This window comes from Antennarius striatus, chromosome 5, assembly GCF_040054535.1.
Source record: "Antennarius striatus isolate MH-2024 chromosome 5, ASM4005453v1, whole genome shotgun sequence".
NCBI classification, from domain to species: domain Eukaryota; kingdom Metazoa; phylum Chordata; class Actinopteri; order Lophiiformes; family Antennariidae; genus Antennarius; species Antennarius striatus.
In genome coordinates, this window is record NC_090780.1 from 25,468,987 (window position 1) to 25,484,908 (window position 15,922).

A 15,922-nucleotide genomic window follows, 5' to 3' on the forward strand; every position below is an offset into this window, starting at 1 on the left:
TAAGGGACACTCAGTTTTTGAGAAACTTAAAGGCTTTCAGGTTCGCCTTATAGTGCGGAAAATACAGTGAGATTAGGAACTAATCTCAATCAGTGGCATGAACTCACACGAAGGCTTCCAGGTCATTAAATCAAGACTTTAATATGTCAATATTTTGTACATACAGTATAAAGTGCACACACATTAAAACCTTGTGGTAGGGTCAGTGGAACCCGTCGTCGTTGGCGACCTGAAAGAGGATTCTCTGGTACCGATGGGATGAGTTCCCCCTGAAGAACCAGCAGCAGCGGCTGTCGCTGTGGAATAACCTGCAGGACGAGTTGACAGACAAACATCAGCTGACAGAAACAATCAATGGAATATTTATTCAGACTAACGATGAGCCCTCAGGGCCCACGTTGGTTAGCACCACCAATAGACTGTTGATCTACGCTCATACAGTGCCTTGCCAAAGTATTGGCCCCCAAAAAACTTGTTGACATTTTGCTACATTTCAGACTTCAAGCTTTAAGAAAACAAACTGAAAATACTTTTCAAGAATCAACATGTGAGACACAATGGTGAAGTGGAACCAAATTTATTCATTATATTGTGTTTACAGATAAAAAACTGAAAAGTAGGACATGCAAATGTGAGACCAAATGACACACAGGTGAACTCTGTCATTGTTAGTCATTTGGGTCGCCACGGGATCGTTCAGGGGAACTTCTGGAGTCGTTTGGCTGAGCTGAGAGAACAGGGGGCCAATACTTCTGTACATCCTACTTTTAGTTTATTTGCACACAATATAAAAATGTTGAATAAATTTGGTTCCAAATTTATTCAACATGGGGGGGCAAATACTTTTGCAAGGCACTGTAACCATCTCTAGATATATCCAGTATATGGACAGTTTAGTCTCCTTGCTCTTGATCTACGGTCTTTGTTGTGGTTGTGTGTACGAACTGACCTGTCCTACCTGTTGGAGCGCAACTCCTTGTCGATTTCCTCCAGAGTCTTTCCTTTGGTCTCTGGCAGCAGGAAGTAGAAGAACCCAACGGCGGCCAGAGAGGCCAAACCGTAAAGAAGGAAAGTCCCGGAAACTCCGATGGAATCTGTAGGACGAGAACGCCACAGCAAATAAAGATCTAAAGTTCTTCACTAAAACAGGCTCCAAACACATTTTAATACTCAAGACTTTTTGCTAAACCTCCAGACTTAGCGTCCAGGGATAATCGGGGAGTGTATCCCACCCCCACTGATCCCAGTCCCCACTGGGAAAAGGGCGTCGGGAAACTCACTGATGAGGTTCAGGAAGGTGAAGGTGACCAGAAGGTGTGCGGCCCAGTTGAAGCAGTTGGTGAACGCAAATGCCCTCCCCCTGATGGCGGTGGGAAATATTTCACTGAGGAGCAGCCAGGTCACTGGAGAGACACGGAACCGCTTCAGTTTATCCCTGGAAAAGCTCCACATCAGGTAAGAGACTGGTTCAAGACAAGAAAATACAAACTCGGTCCGAATCCGAAGGAGTACGCGCTGACGACCGCCATCATGCACACCAGGATCACCCAGTTGGCCACCGTGCCGGGGTCGCCACTGGAAGGCGCCGGGGGGGTGTCCGATGGTTGAGGCCGTCCACCGTCTCCACCTGGCGTGTTGTTTGTTAGGAACACTAGGCTCTGGTTCTGAGGAGTGTCGAAAAGCGACCCGTTGACCACAGGCCAATGAGGTAGATCCGTTCCGTTGATGCCAAAGTCTTCCGAATCGCAAGGCCTCTTGGCGTTTGTTGCAGAATGTCCTCCGAGGATGGCGATGGTGATCAGACTCAGCGCCATGACAGAACACCCGCCGATGAGTAGAGGCCTCCTCCCCACCCTGTCTGAAAACACCATGGAGGTCAGGGTGACGATCACTTTGACCAACCCCAGGCCCACGGAGGCCAGCACCGCCGAGGCGTCGCTCTGGAACCCCACCGAGTGGAACAGGGTGGAGGCGTAGAAGAGCACGTTGGGCTGGCCCGTGAACTGCTGGAACAGGACCAGACCGAGGCCGATGGCGGTCCTGGTCCTCATATTGTCTCTACTGTGGAACATCATGCTGAAGGGAACGCTCTTGCTTTCTACGCCGGCGCTGATGTTTGGGTTGTTGCCCTCCTGGTTTCTGTCCGGTTCCTCTGGTCCGGACGGAAGGAACCAAATACACGCCAGCTGCAGCAACGTCGGAACCACGGCTAATCCGAACATCCACTTCCATCCGCCGTTGATATCGGACAGGAGGTAGTTGATGGTGTAGGCGGTCAGGATGCCCACGGTGATCCCAGTTTCGTATAGAGTGACCAGGAAGCCCCTACGGTCCGGGGCCACCATCTCCGACACGAAGATGCAGCAGGACATGGAGGATATGCACATGGCGAAGCCCACGATGATCCGTCCCACCACCAGGGCATAGTAGGAGCTGACCAGCAGGACCAGGCTCCCAATCAGGATCAGGACGTTGCTGAGGAGGATGGACTTTCTGCGGCCCTGGTGGTCGATCAGGTATCCGCCCACAATGGAGGCCAGCAGAGCCCCCACCAGCAGAGAGCTCACCAGCGCCTCCTGCTGGACGCACGACAGGCTGAACGCCGCCTTGAGCTGCAGCAGCGCTCCAGAGATGATGCCCAACTCGTATCCGAAGACCAGACCCCCCACTGTGGACACCACAGCGGCCAGCAGGAGGGTGGAGCAACCTGGAGAAACAATCAGAGGGGTCACCTCGAGAGAGGACACGGTCATGGCTGTCCTCACCACTGTCTCTAATCTGTCACCACTGTCTCTAATCTGTCACCATTGTCTCTAATCTGTCACCACTGTCTCTAATCTGTCACCACTGTCTCTAATCTGTCACCACTGTCTCTAATCTGTCACCACTGTCTCTAATCTGTCACCACTGTCTCTAACCCATCATCACTGTCTCTGATCCGTCCACCACAGCTGTCCTCACCACTGTCTCTCTTTTCTTACACATCCGATCCATCTGGAGGTTTTTCCACTTCCGACATCCATCCGTGTCAGACTGAACTCTTTCTTTCTTTGTTAATCTGAATGTTTCTGATCAATAATCAATAAAAACTCACCCATGGCTTCCATCCAGCTCACATGTTGATCTGGAACGATGTCGTCTGTAAAAAACAACGAGCACAACATGAAACGTTCAAACTCCGGGACATCACAGGGATGCTAAACAAGAGGCTGTTGCTGCCCGTCGCCATGGTAACCATCCTGTTGATTGCCCCTGATTTCATTACACTCGACGAAACCCTCGACCACACAGCGATCAGCAGGATTGTGTCAGCGGGAAATCACATTTCCTGTTGTTTGATCCTATGACTGTTTGTTTGTTTGTTTGTTTGTTTGTTTGTCAGGATCATACTAAAACTACCTGACAGTTTATCTATGTTGGAGTGAGTGACAGGAGGGTGTCCAAGAAGAAGAGACCTCACATTTTGGAGTTCGATCCAGATTACAGTATTGATAAATTTGAATTGATCAGCTACCAATTGGTTGTTTGATTGATTTAAAAGTTTTTCTCTCCATCCTGACTGAATATATCAAACCTGAACTCATTTGAACCATTTCTTTGTCATTTTGCTGAATGTTGTTTCAGATCATGGAGGAACTTCTGACTCCTTTGTGCAGCAGATCAGGAAGTTCGTTCTGGTTCTTCATCATTCTTGAGTGGATGAAGAACCGGATTAACGCGGTTAAAAGTTTACCGGAACCCGGTAGGAGGGAGACGGACTCACCGCGGACAGCTGCCGGGTCACACCGAGATGCTCCCGCCGGTTTTTCTGCTCCTTCACCGACTTGGAACGACGTGGCAGGAGGAGAAAAGTTTTTGGAAAAGTTTCCACGTCACATGTCGACAACTATCCCCGGCTCCCGGGAGCCAATCACCGGCCGGAGACCCGCCTGGAGCCCCAGTTAAAGGGGCGGGGAGCTTCAGGGCCGTTCATCATGTATGAATTATATAAACAGTTCCGTGTTATTAAATTAAATTAAATTAATTAAATTAAATTAATTAAATTCATGATTTCAGTAATAAAATCAACGAATTGTTGAATATTTGGTGCGGATTCGGATTAGTTAAACTGCTGCGCCCATTTTCACGTGAATAACTTCTGATTTCATTCTGTTCTCAGGAAATTATAATTTCACATGCTTTATTTTTATTGGTTTTTATTAAACTAATAATTTAATAATCTCAAAAATGTCTGCAAGGTTTGATTGAGGTAAAGTTCTTGTTGGAGTTTTGAGCTGTATTTAGTATCTGTTAAAATAATTTATTCAAATGCGTTTGTGGTTTAAAATGTAGTACATTTAATGATTGTTAAGATTTATCGTCTGTAATAAATCTATTTTAATCTTGTGACGAAATTGTGACATTTCTCTTGTAGTACCTGAAGTGGCCGCTAGGGGAGGTGTGAGGCGGTGGCGCAGCAGCGCAGCGGAGGACGCGAACAGCAGCAGAAGAAGAAAAGGCGGAAGTAAACACATCGTGTGCTTCGAACATGGCGGTCAGGGAGTTTCTCGGTGAAGCGGAGCTCCTGAAACAGGGAGCGGAAGCCCGGGTTTACCGGACAGAGTTTCTGGGGCGGCCGACCATCGTTAAAGAACGGTTCCCCAAACGGTACCGACACCGCGGGCTGGACGAGAAGCTGACGCACCGCCGGACGGTCCAGGAGGTCCGGTCCATCCTGCGGTGCCGGAAGGCAGGCGAGTGTTGGACCGCGGAGGAGAAGCTTAGTTTAGTAGTTTGTAGTTTTAATAGTAAAAGTAAAAGAGGAGGGCAGAACAAAGGGATTATAATACAAAAATAAAATGTTTTAAAAACCCTTAAGAATAAGAGTTCTGATTGGACCTGAGAGAAAAAGGCAGGAGGCCAGTGAGTGTTTATTGTTGAGGATAATCTCCAGATATTATTATTATTATTATTATTATTATTATTATACTTGCATCATTTTCATGATTTGCTTTGATTAAGGTAACGTTAGCTTTAGTTTAAGTTTAGGTTTAAGTTAATCTAGAGTTAAACTTAGGTTAACGTTAACTGAAATTTAGTTCTTTAGGTTAAATTTAACCTAAGCTTAAGTTTAATTTAAGGTTAACTTTAACCTTAAGTTAAACTTTATTGACTCAAACTTCCATTCTGCTCCTCAGGCATCGCCGCCCCCGTTGTGTACTTCGTGGACTACAACTCCCACTGCATCTTCTTGGAGGACATCGTGGGTTCCTCGACGCTACGCGACCACATCGCCTCGACCCAGCAGTCCGGTTCCTGTGAGGAGGGGGGGCTGGAGCTGGAGCTGCTGGCGGAGAGTGTGGGTCACATCCTGGGCAGGATGCACGACGAGGACGTGATCCACGGCGACCTGACCACCTCCAACATGCTGCTGAGGCGGGGGCAGGGGAATGGGCAGGAGAACGGGCAGGCGAACGGGCAGGCCGACCTGGTCCTCATCGACTTTGGCCTGAGCTACATCTCGGCTCTGCCGGAGGACAAGGGGGTGGACCTGTACGTCCTGGAGAAGGCCTTCCTCAGCACCCACCCCCACACGGAGGCGCTGTTCGAGACGCTGCTGAAGAGCTACGCCGCCGCGTCCAGGAAGTCAGAGGCGGTCCTGAAGAAGCTGGACGAGGTCCGACTGAGGGGGAGGAAGAGGTCGATGGTGGGATGAGGATCCGTGAGCCCAGAGACGGTTTTGGAGAAAAACCACGTAAATAAATAAAAGGTGTGTCTTAAACAGGAAGTAGTTTTCTTCTGCTGTAACAGGAACGTCAGGGGTTCGAAACCCGTCTGTCCCCATTTAGAGTCTTTATTTGGTTAATTAAAGATGTAAAAAAAAAAAATCCTATCAGATTAAAATAGAAATGATGGAATCTTTAAGAAGTTTTTATTTACCAGAACTACAAACAAAAGAAACCTTCACTGTAAAAAAGATTAAAAATAGGAACCAATCTTTAATTTTATTGGTAGCTTTGAAAGAATACTTCAATTAATTTTATATCTTTATCTTGTTTGTTTTTGTGTACAAATACATGAAGCTGTACCCTAGCAACGTTTTTCAGCCCACTCTTTTTTTTATTCTTGCAAATACAACTCTATTGCTATGGTAACACGTGGGTGTGGTGCGGTGTTTTCATTTTACTCGTAAATGAGATCATAAAATCTGAAGAAAACGACGTCTATGAGGACGAGACGACGTTGAATTCAAAAAATATTTTATTCAAAAAAACAAAATCAGCTCCTTCAGTTTGATGCAGTTTAACCTCAGATGATGTAAGAGAGAGAAATTCCACTTTGGCCCACAGAGCCGAGACATCGCCGGAGAAACTGGCTGTTGTGTTGAAGTGTCTGCGCGGCTGTCTGTCGGCGGCGGCAACGACGATGTGTTCAAATGCAGCAACGCAAAAGGAAAAACGATTCTTCATAAAATAACAGGTAAACCTCAGTTTATATCGTTTAACAGACGTAAAGGAAAATGACCTAAACTTGTTTATTTTTGTGTATTTTTTTTTTAAAAACGTCAAAAATGGGGAACGACGGGACTGGAGGTTTTCCTGTAGACGTTTGTTTCGTCCCGTTTCCAAAAGGAACGACTTCAAACGTCCGAATTTCCACAATCTGAACTGTTTTTGTTGCAAAGTTTCAAAATGTTTCAAAACTATTGATCCTTTATCAATTTATTAACGTGGTTAAATCAAATCTGTGATGTGAGATCCACCACTGGCGTGGAGACGAGCTCCAGCCAATCAGAATCCAGCATTCTACAGAACAATAAAACACGGGAACTCCCAGCAGCTTCAAAATAAAGTTTAATCAAGTTTACGAAATGAGATTCATAATTAGAAAACGACTGAATACAGCATGAGATCAAACCGACCAATCAGCTGACACCGTCTCCCACAGCCAACGTCCTCGCAGCTCACGGAGCTCAATCATTGGGTGATAACTCGGAAATGGGTGTGGCTACGTGGCGGTGACGATAACAACGTAAACAAAATAAACCGACTGTCGGACGAATACGTGAAACTGATTTAACCAACTGGGTGGGATCATACGAAAGAGGGGCGGGTGATGTCCGGTTGTCCAATCAGGATGCTGGGAGTCACCGCCGTGGGGGTGGGACCAGCAGCTGGGTGGCGGTGGCGGCATCTGGGAACAGGTTGTGGTAGGTGGGCAGAGGAACGTACGCCGCCGTGATCATTTTACCTGAAACGACAGGAAAGACATTAAAGCCGCTCTGTGATTGGTCCTCGTGAACGTCATGTGACAGGAAGTCTCACCAGCAAAGTATCGTCCGTGTAGGGCGTTGACAGCGGCCATGGCGGCAGGGATGGACGGACACTTGACATAGACATTCCCCTGGAAAGAAGCAGACGTCAGCGGTCACATGACAGGAAGTACAGGCCAGGGGGAGGAGCAGGGGGCGGGGCCAGAGCGGTACCTCGGCTGAGTTCTTGTCCACGTAGATGTGAACGACCCCTCCGTGTTTGTTGCATTCTTCAATCACATCGTGTTGGATGTGGACGTCCCAACCAGGAGCGTCCTCACTGAGCCGGGACAAGAAGTGGAGGTCAAAGGTCACCAAAGGTTATGGACAGTAAAGCCCTCTGGTGTGAGAATACAGTAGAAACTATAGTAGAACCTAAAGTAGCACCTACCATAGAACCTACAGAAACGAGTTTCATCCGTTCCATGACTGACCTCATAAACTGATGATGTATCCATCCACCAACACGTAAAGAACGAGACCCGGTCTTCTACTGTAGGTTCTACTGTAGGTTCTACTTTACATTTTACTGTAGGTTCTACTGTAGGTTCTATTGTAGGTTCTACTTTAGTTTCTATTGTAGATTCTACTGTAGGTTCTACTTTAGTTTCTACTGTAGGTTCTACTTTAGTTTCTACTGTAGGTTCTCCTGTCATCACAACGATTCTTCACCTGTTGGGATTGAACATGTTGGACAGCTGGAAGCAGTGAGTCGCCAGTGGCTGAGAGGGGAGACTCATCGCTGGAGGGTTCATGTTCACGTTGAGAGCTGGATTCATGGCAGCTGAGACACACGCACACGCACACACACACACACACACACGCTCATTAACCTGAACCCGTTCCAAACAGGTGCTACCTGGTGGGCGGTCCTACCTGTCACTGCCGCCATGGCTCCGATGGCGATGGCGCCGCTCATCTGCAGAGCCTGCTGCGCTGCAGGAGGGATCTGTAGGCCTGTACCTGCTCACAGGTAGACCACACAAACACAACGTCAGGGGGTGTGGCCACACACACGTCCGTCAGCACAGCGTGACGCCAAAACACACACCCATCAGCCACAAAACGGTGAAAGGTGAGGTAGGAAACGGGCCAGAATAACGATTTGAGCACGACAAGGGCCGAATTGTGGTGGCTAGACGACGGGGTCGGGGCGTCTCCTGGGGGGCCCTGGTGGGGGGGGACGTTCCTGTGGCGGTCTGCCGGGGTCAGATCTATCAAAACCGGTCCCAGGAAGGACAACCGGCAGGTGGGGAGCGGCGGCCGGCCCGTGTGGCTGCTGGAGCTCAAAGTGGTGAACTAAGAAAAAGCTGCTGACACACACACACACACACACACACATACACGCACGCACACACACACACACACACACACACACACCTTGTACAAGCTAATAACAAGAACTCATTACTTCACACCGTCGCCTTCATCAAGTGATTCCCATGATGCCACATTTAAGAATGAATAATATTTATCCAATGTCAGCTTATGAACACTTATAACAAGTCGACTACCTATGTCATATCATCTGCTCCCCTATGCCACCTGGTGGTTGAATCGGACGCTGCAGCTACAATCCCCTCCCCACCTGCCCCCACCAGTTTCTTCCTGTGATGCGATGTGGGTGTTGCCCGCATGATGATGATGATGTCATCAGCTCGCCGCCGTGCGCGTTAGCGTCTGTTTCTTAAACGTTACGAAGCCTCACCTTCAGCGAGTCGCGCCATGAGCTGCAGGCGTCCGGTGGTGCCCAGGTCGATGCCGGCGTGCTCCAGCTCGTCGCTGTCCAGGAAGGACGCCGCCGCTGAGCTGTCGCTGCGCTCGGTCACGTGACCCACCTTCATGGGCCGGCCCGCCAGCTCGAAGCCGTTCAGCTGCTCCAGGGCCTTCTTGGCCGACTCGGCTTCTGCAAACTGAGATGGAAGAACCGCGTGAGGAACCGTTTGAGGAACCGTTTGAGGAACCGGGTGAGGATGAGGAGGAGGAGCTCACCGTGATGAAGCCGTAGCCTTTGGAGCGTCCCGTCTCGCTGTCCATCATCAGCTGGATGCTCTCGATCTGTCACAACGACACAAGTTCTGGACCTTCAGGAGAACTTTGAGGACCTGGAACGTGTGTGTGTGTGTGTGTGTGTGTGTGTCTGACCCGTCCAAACGGCTCAAAGATTCCTCTCAGCATCTCCTCGGTGATGTTGAAGTGCAGCGATCCGATGTAGAGCCTCATCGGTCCTGATGTTCCCCTCTGGAGGTTGTTCGCCGCCGCCGCCGCAGCTGCTGCTCGGTTCTTCTCTGCCTGCACACACACACACAGCTAATTAGCATCTAGCTAGCTCTCTCTGGGTTGGTGTGTGTGTGGGTGTACGTGTGTGTGTAAATACCTGCGACGCCTGTACGATGATGGGAACTCCCAGAAGCCTTTGCCCCGTCAGCCCGATGGCCAGAGGAACCGAGCTGGCCTCCACGAACTCGATGTAAGCGATGCCCTTTGACCTCCTGGAGTTCCTGTCTGATATCATCCTCACGTCTCTGACCTGCGGGGGCGGGAGTCACTAATTACCCAGAATCCCCCTGCCCGGACCGGAACCAGACGGGTCTGAAGGGCGTTTACCTTCCCCACAGCAGAGAAAAAGTCCTCCAGGTCCCGGGGGCGGATCCTGGCAGCGAGCTGCATGCAGAAGACGGTCCGGGCGTCGCGCTCCTCCGGCGTCAGGTTGTCGATGGGCAGTCTGCGCAGGAAACGGGTTCAGGGTGATGCGTTTGTGGGGCCGCCGCGCCTCCAAACGTGTCGAGGACTCGCTCTCACCTGATTGGACTCTTCTCCTTCCTGACGGGACTCTTCTCCTTCTTGATTGGACTCTTGCTCTTCGATCGGCGGCGGCTGCGGAAACGGACGAAGACGAGCGAGTCGACGCGTTATGTAATTCCATAGATTAGGCGAAAACTAGCCTACATAGGACATCACTTCCTGTGGAGACAGGAAGTGACGTCAGAGTAGCTCACTGTTTGCGGTGGTCTCTGTAGCGCCCGCCTCTCTCGCGGCTGCCGTGACGGTCTCGGCTGCGGCTCCTGCGTTTGTCTCGGCTGCGGCTGCGTTTGCGCTCTCGACTGCGGCTCCGCTTCCTGTCGCGGCTGCGGCTCCGCCTCCTTTCACGGCTGCGGCTGCGCTTCTTCCTGTTGGAGTCGGCCAATCAGAGGAAGACGGAGAAGTTGTGGCAGCTTATGATCCAACACAGTTTGTATTTACATTTATTTCATGAAATTTTATAATTTAAACAAGTTTGGGGGGGCCGGATTACAAAGCCCGCTGGGCCGGACGCGGGCCGCATGTTCCCCATTCCTGAGCTAAACCCACGTCCTGTTCCACTCAGTCCAATCCTAAACCACTCATCTGTGTCAGAAGTGACCAAGGCGGGGCAACAGCACTTTGTACCCCCCCACGACCCCCTGTTAGTTTCAGGACTGACCTCTTCTCGCGCTCCTCGGGGCCGTTTGGACTCAGGGTTCTGGGGTCTTCCTGCATCGTGTGGAGGAGAGAAGGAAGGACAGTTTAACCTGTGTGTGTGTGTGTGTGTGTGTGTGTGTGTGTGTGTGTGTGTGTGTGTGTAGCAATAGAGTCTGGCTGAGGCTGCGTTACCATGACGACGCTCACCTTCCTGTACGGCGCCTCCAGCATGGCCTCGATGTCCAGGTCGTCGGCCATCCTGCTGCCGGTCTGCAGGGAGGACAAACACACCGCCGATCAGAGGCTGATGGGTACCGGGGGCTGGTGGGTAACTGGGGCTGATGGGTACCGGGGCTGATGGGTAAAGTCATTGTTAACCATTTACACATTATTTACTCCAGAGATTTCCTATTAAATTTATTTCAGATGTTTTCAGGCGTTGCTGAATCCCTTCAGTGAATATTTAGATGCTAACACGAGGGGTACGATTGGTTCGATGTGACCAGGAAGTAGATGGTGGTAATTACTCGTTGATGGGACACACCTGTTGGGGGGTGTGGCCCCTAACCTTTATTAACAACACACCCAGGTGAGACAGGAACAGGAAGTCGCACTGGAGCAGAAATCTGTAGCTGATAAATCAAACGGACGACTTAAAAACTTCCTGTCAGGATGAGACCAGGTGGACACGGAGTCGCTGCCTGATTGGATGGCTGGACGCTACAGGAAGGGGATTACCCCCTCCCTCTCTGGTGAGACACAGCCTTTGTTTTGTAGTGACGTTTGTGTTTCCAGTGGTGTGTGTGTGTGTGTGTGTGTGTGTGTGTGTGTGTGTGTGTGTGTGTGTGTGTAAAGAATGCAGAACAGATCATTTAAATGCTCTACGTTTATCTTAGCTGTCAAGATGAAAAGAAACGGCTGCAGTTCATTTGCTGAAGCTCGAGCTTCATTCCTATGATTATTAGATTGTGTGTGTGTGTGAGACCACACACACACACACACACACACACTAATTAATTGCATATCTGGCTTGCATGGAGGAAAAACTTGTTCAGCTTGTTTGTAGACGGTTGTATAGCTTTTTGTACTTTCAAAATTATACTTTTTGCACTTTAATATCCCGATTATTGATTTGATTATCGGAAAAATTTATATCTCAATGATACAAACTATTTTAATTTCACAGAACAGCTCAGCTTTTGTGGAATTGAATCAAACGATAATGGTGTCAAGAAAAACACTTTAGTAGTCAGGAATTGAATTTTCAACCGTAATATTTACATTTTTAATATTTTTATTTAAATTTCTTGAATTTTAGTCCAAATTAAACTTTAATTGATTTCTGATAATCCAGACTGATCAATGCTCTGATAAAAATCTCAGGTGGGCGGAAGCAGTTGCCATGGTAATCCAGCTAATCTATTAAAGTTAGCGTCATAAACTCAACCATGACAATCATCACCGGTAACCATGACAACACACCGGACTGTCCTTCTACCGGGAGCTGTGACGTCAAACGCTTTGATCCGACCTGAACGCACCTGATCCCTCATGCTAACAGCTAGCTAGCAGGCTAACACCTACGGCGCCCCGCGGAGCCGAGCGGCCGCTTCCGGTCCTCCGGCGGCTAAATCGGCGGCGGAGCGCCGAGCGGAGTCTTACCCGGACGCTCGGCGGCTCGAGGTGTCTGCGAAGCGAACGGGGGTTGTATCCGGTTAACGGGGGGGTTCGGGTCGCTCCGTTCGCGAAACTGTTTCGTGCTTTAAATGGCGCATTCACGGAGTCCGCCCGGTATCGCGAGATTACAGCTGCTCTTCTTCTTTTCTTTTAGTGGCGTCCTTGTGACGTTGTTGGCGCAGTGCTGTCATCTAGCGGCAGATGGTGGAACTACATATGTCGTAATCCAGGCCCAGGGGCAGATACGGCCCTCGGATGAGTTATCTGTCTTTCAGCTGCCAGTTTCCTCAAAAATGGCTAAACGGAAGGAGATTTAATAAATTATGATTCAATAAATCACCGAACAACCGATTACTGCTCTCAACTCAAGAATTCTTTATTTGCTAAATATTAAACTCAAAGTATGGAGATAATTCATGGTGTATAGTTATGAAAATACATGAAAAAAAAAATATAATCCTCTTTTCATAATGGCCAATGTCGTTATCCTGCTTTCTCTGACATCAATTTCTGAGGGCCAATCAGATGTCGTCTTGTTCTGCTCGTTCCCTGGAGGAAACCCACCTGCTGACGATCACTTCCTGTTGACAGAAAACAGTTTGATGCTAACTTAGAAACATTTCATGAGATCTCACACACACACACATACACACACACACACACACATGCTTACCTGAACTTTGAGTTTGCTCAGACAGACAGGTGAGTCCAGCTCTGCCTGTGATAGGTCGGCCGGGTAGATGATGTAACACATCATCAGCTCCTGTAGAGTGAAGGAGATGAGCTCTAAATGTAATCCACTCTCAGGAGACGACGTTTTACTCTTCCCCGTTACCTTGGAAACGTTGGCGGTGATCCGGCTGAGGGCTGATAGAGAACGCCAGGAAAACCGACGCAATCCGGTGCCCCTGAACGCATCATCAGCACGCTCAACGACCACAGAGTAACTACGGGAAGAGGAGAGGGACAATTTAACATGAATGGCACACACAAAAGTTTCAGAAAGTGTGTGTGTGTGTGTGTGTGTGTGTGTGTGTGTTACCTGGCATGGTAGAAAGGTGGGCCTTTCCTGTACAGCACTGAAACACACAGAAGTGTGAGGAGGAAACAGATTACAGATTAAGACAAAGATCTAACAGGAAATGATGCTAACTGGTGTGTGTGTGTGTGTGTGTGTCTTACTGAAGTCGACTCCATACTTGGCCCCACTCCCTCCTTTCGGGATCCATCCCCTGCTTCTAAAGTGGTGATAGGCTGCAAATGAGGTGACAAAGTCATGGCGGAGGGAGCAGAACTCCTCCCACAACCGGATGACGGACAGTGGCTCCTGTCAGTGAACGCATCACAGAAACTGTTCATTTAATCTGGACTTCCTGTTCCGGTTTAAACGTTGCACCAAACAGGAAGTCACCTGATGCAGGTAAACGGACAGACAGCCCAGACTGTAGACCAGGAAGAAGGCCTGTGAAAAGAAGCCACGCCCCCTTAAAGATAATATTTTATTCTTCTGGGAGGGGCTTTGTGGCAAACGCCCCTTTTATCGCAAGCCAATCAGAAGTAGGTAGGGCAGGTGTTCAGGGATTACCTCCTCCAGACTGAGCTGCAGGAACTCCGTCAGAGAAACCGGAGTCCGCCGGACAACCAGTGTGTCGTCGCATGCCTGCACACACAACACGTCAACACAACCGTAACGCGGGGCAATAGTTGTAGATCCCCAGGTGACTCACCTCGCTGTCGGGTACCACCAGGACAAAACCCTGTGCTGGAACTGAATGACCCTGATCTGGACCAGGGACCGCTTCAGAGTCCTGGTCTGAGATGGGATCAGGATCCTGATGCGCGTTCACATCCGATTCGCTGCACGATAAACAAAAAGTGTTTATTAGTGCAGGTAGTCCTCAACATACGAACAAATGTGCTTCACCATATCAGACTATCATCGTGTAGTTCCCCTTTCTGCCACAACCCCTGCGGGGGCAGCACTGCTGCATTCCCCCTCTTGTTGTCGTTTGTTCTTGTCTCTGTTAGCATCTCAGAGCGTCAGGCTTCCTACCTCGGATACTTTACGGTTCATCATGACGATAAAGTAAAGGCTAGTGTTGGAGGAGACCATCTCTGATGACAGCTCTGCCTCTGACCCACTCCGACATGAACATGTTCTCAAATGGTGATTATAGATTAAAATGTAATGAATAACTACTTACAAACACTTTTTAGGAACCAGTTGTGTTCGTATGTTGAGGACTACCTGCAGCTGTTCTGCTCTGGGTCTGCGTCAGGCGGACTGACTCCACCCCCCCGTCCGGGATCATCTCCTTCCACCTCTTTCCTCACATCTTCCATCTCCAGTGGTTGAGAGAGTGTGAGCAGTGTTTGACCGACAGCCTGCTCATCCAATCCCTGAGCAGAAAGCGATGCACCCGCCCACCTGAGCAGCTCATCGTACCTGGGGGGAGGACGGTACGGTGACCGGGTGACCGCTCTTCCTGTCCGCGTGTGAACACACGGGATTGGACGGCACTCACCTGGACTGTGTGACGACGGGGAGGAACAAACCTTCATGATCTGAAACAGAAGGACACCACGTGACTGCTGTAGACAAAACTGATTGGTCTAGAATGTAATGACGTCACTGTGTGGGGGAACTCACGCTGCCATTGGTCAGAAATGCTGTGGTCTGGTCTGGCTCTGGACAGGATGCCTTTACCGAAGTAACCCTGAAACATAAGAGATGAAGGAGCAATAATTTGTTTACGTCATGCTTACCTCAGATTTTAAATCAAGTGATAATCTAATCCAGATTGTCTCACCTGACTGTGGATCCTGTCGATGTGTTCCGGATCCCAGACCAACACGTGCTGGTTGATGATCTCCGCCCTGAACTGGACCGAGTCTTCCGGGGTCTGGCTCACCGGCAGCGGACCCTCGTACTGCTCCCGGACCCGGGTGCGTCTCTTGGGGGGCCTGAAGTCCGCCTGCATGCTGGGGGGTCCCGGGTCAGAACGGTTTTCAACCTCAATCCGGTCCCTGTAGATGTTTCCCCCGGAGCCTCATGAGGTCACGCTTCAAGTTTTGTTTCTAGTCGGGTTTGTTTTGCTGCCGGACTCTATGGTGTCATCGATTTCAGGTCCGACTGGAATCGCAAGCCTGCTTTCTTAGTTCCACTTTCAGATGCTGCGTGTAATTTATTCATTTATTTGTGCTACTTGTTACTGGAGCGCAAACGGACCGACCGGAACCCACCGGTAACCGGATACAAACACCGAGCATCCCGGTAAGACTCACCGGTAGAGTCGGGCTGTTAGCCTGCCAGCTAGCTGTTCGAAATCGAATAATTTATTGACTTGACTAATAAAAAATTGACTAAATTGTTTTTTGGCATCGGTATCGATGACTATATTGGTAAAATCTGACAATCGGAACCAAACGTGATGCTAGAAAATGTTGGATCGTTTAATGTATTTCCATCAAAGGTGTTCTGCTGTGTGAAGGTAAAATAGTTTCTATCAATGA

The 15,922-nt window shown here is 49.2% G+C and overlaps 4 protein-coding genes across 6 annotated transcripts; 1 reads left to right on the plus strand and 3 right to left on the minus strand.

Moving 5' to 3' along the window:
* Window positions 1–121: 121 nt before the first annotated feature.
* Window positions 122–3,865, minus strand: slc2a10 (solute carrier family 2 member 10). 2 transcript variants are annotated; one of them, XM_068315440.1, is made up of 6 exons: window positions 3,764–3,865; window positions 3,095–3,139; window positions 1,490–2,707; window positions 1,281–1,403; window positions 959–1,094; window positions 122–308 (listed from the first exon to the last, which is right to left on the minus strand). In XM_068315440.1, the coding sequence occupies exons 2-6, from the start codon at window positions 3,105–3,107 to the stop codon at window positions 203–205; spliced, it is 1,596 nt and encodes a 531-aa protein (XP_068171541.1). In that variant the 5' UTR covers window positions 3,108–3,139; window positions 3,764–3,865; the 3' UTR covers window positions 122–202. The 2 variants fall into 2 exon arrangements, with proteins under 2 accessions (XP_068171541.1, XP_068171542.1); XM_068315441.1 differs by having other exon boundaries at window positions 950–1,094.
* A 622-nt stretch (window positions 3,866–4,487) lies between these two features.
* Window positions 4,488–11,035, plus strand: tp53rk (TP53 regulating kinase). Of its 2 annotated transcripts, XR_011035446.1 has the most exons (5): window positions 4,488–4,733; window positions 5,178–5,749; window positions 6,330–6,459; window positions 8,144–8,264; window positions 10,897–11,035. XR_011035446.1 is itself a non-coding variant. In XM_068315756.1 (2 exons), exons 1-2 carry the CDS (start codon window positions 4,529–4,531, stop codon window positions 5,693–5,695), a joined length of 723 nt encoding a protein of 240 aa, XP_068171857.1. In that variant the 5' UTR covers window positions 4,488–4,528; the 3' UTR covers window positions 5,696–5,761. The 2 variants fall into 2 exon arrangements, 1 of the variants encoding a protein (XP_068171857.1); XM_068315756.1 differs by lacking the exons at window positions 6,330–6,459; window positions 8,144–8,264; window positions 10,897–11,035 and having other exon boundaries at window positions 5,178–5,761.
* Window positions 6,816–12,540, minus strand: LOC137595557 (RNA-binding protein 39-like). The gene is made up of 15 exons (XM_068315750.1): window positions 12,395–12,540; window positions 10,940–11,002; window positions 10,755–10,804; window positions 10,291–10,461; window positions 10,094–10,168; window positions 9,899–10,016; window positions 9,669–9,821; window positions 9,437–9,583; window positions 9,284–9,349; window positions 9,000–9,204; window positions 8,168–8,254; window positions 7,964–8,075; window positions 7,466–7,571; window positions 7,305–7,383; window positions 6,816–7,230 (listed from the first exon to the last, which is right to left on the minus strand). Exons 2-15 carry the CDS (start codon window positions 10,988–10,990, stop codon window positions 7,127–7,129), a joined length of 1,524 nt encoding a protein of 507 aa, XP_068171851.1. The 5' UTR covers window positions 10,991–11,002; window positions 12,395–12,540; the 3' UTR covers window positions 6,816–7,126.
* Window positions 12,541–12,760: 220 nt separating this feature from the next.
* Window positions 12,761–15,577, minus strand: tsen2 (TSEN2 tRNA splicing endonuclease subunit). Its single transcript, XM_068315753.1, has 12 exons — window positions 15,220–15,577; window positions 15,060–15,126; window positions 14,935–14,974; window positions 14,658–14,855; window positions 14,137–14,266; window positions 13,995–14,069; window positions 13,821–13,871; window positions 13,592–13,736; window positions 13,452–13,488; window positions 13,245–13,356; window positions 13,083–13,172; window positions 12,761–12,990 (listed from the first exon to the last, which is right to left on the minus strand). The coding sequence occupies exons 1-12, from the start codon at window positions 15,388–15,390 to the stop codon at window positions 12,931–12,933; spliced, it is 1,176 nt and encodes a 391-aa protein (XP_068171854.1). The 5' UTR covers window positions 15,391–15,577; the 3' UTR covers window positions 12,761–12,930.
* Window positions 15,578–15,922: the final 345 nt, after the last annotated feature.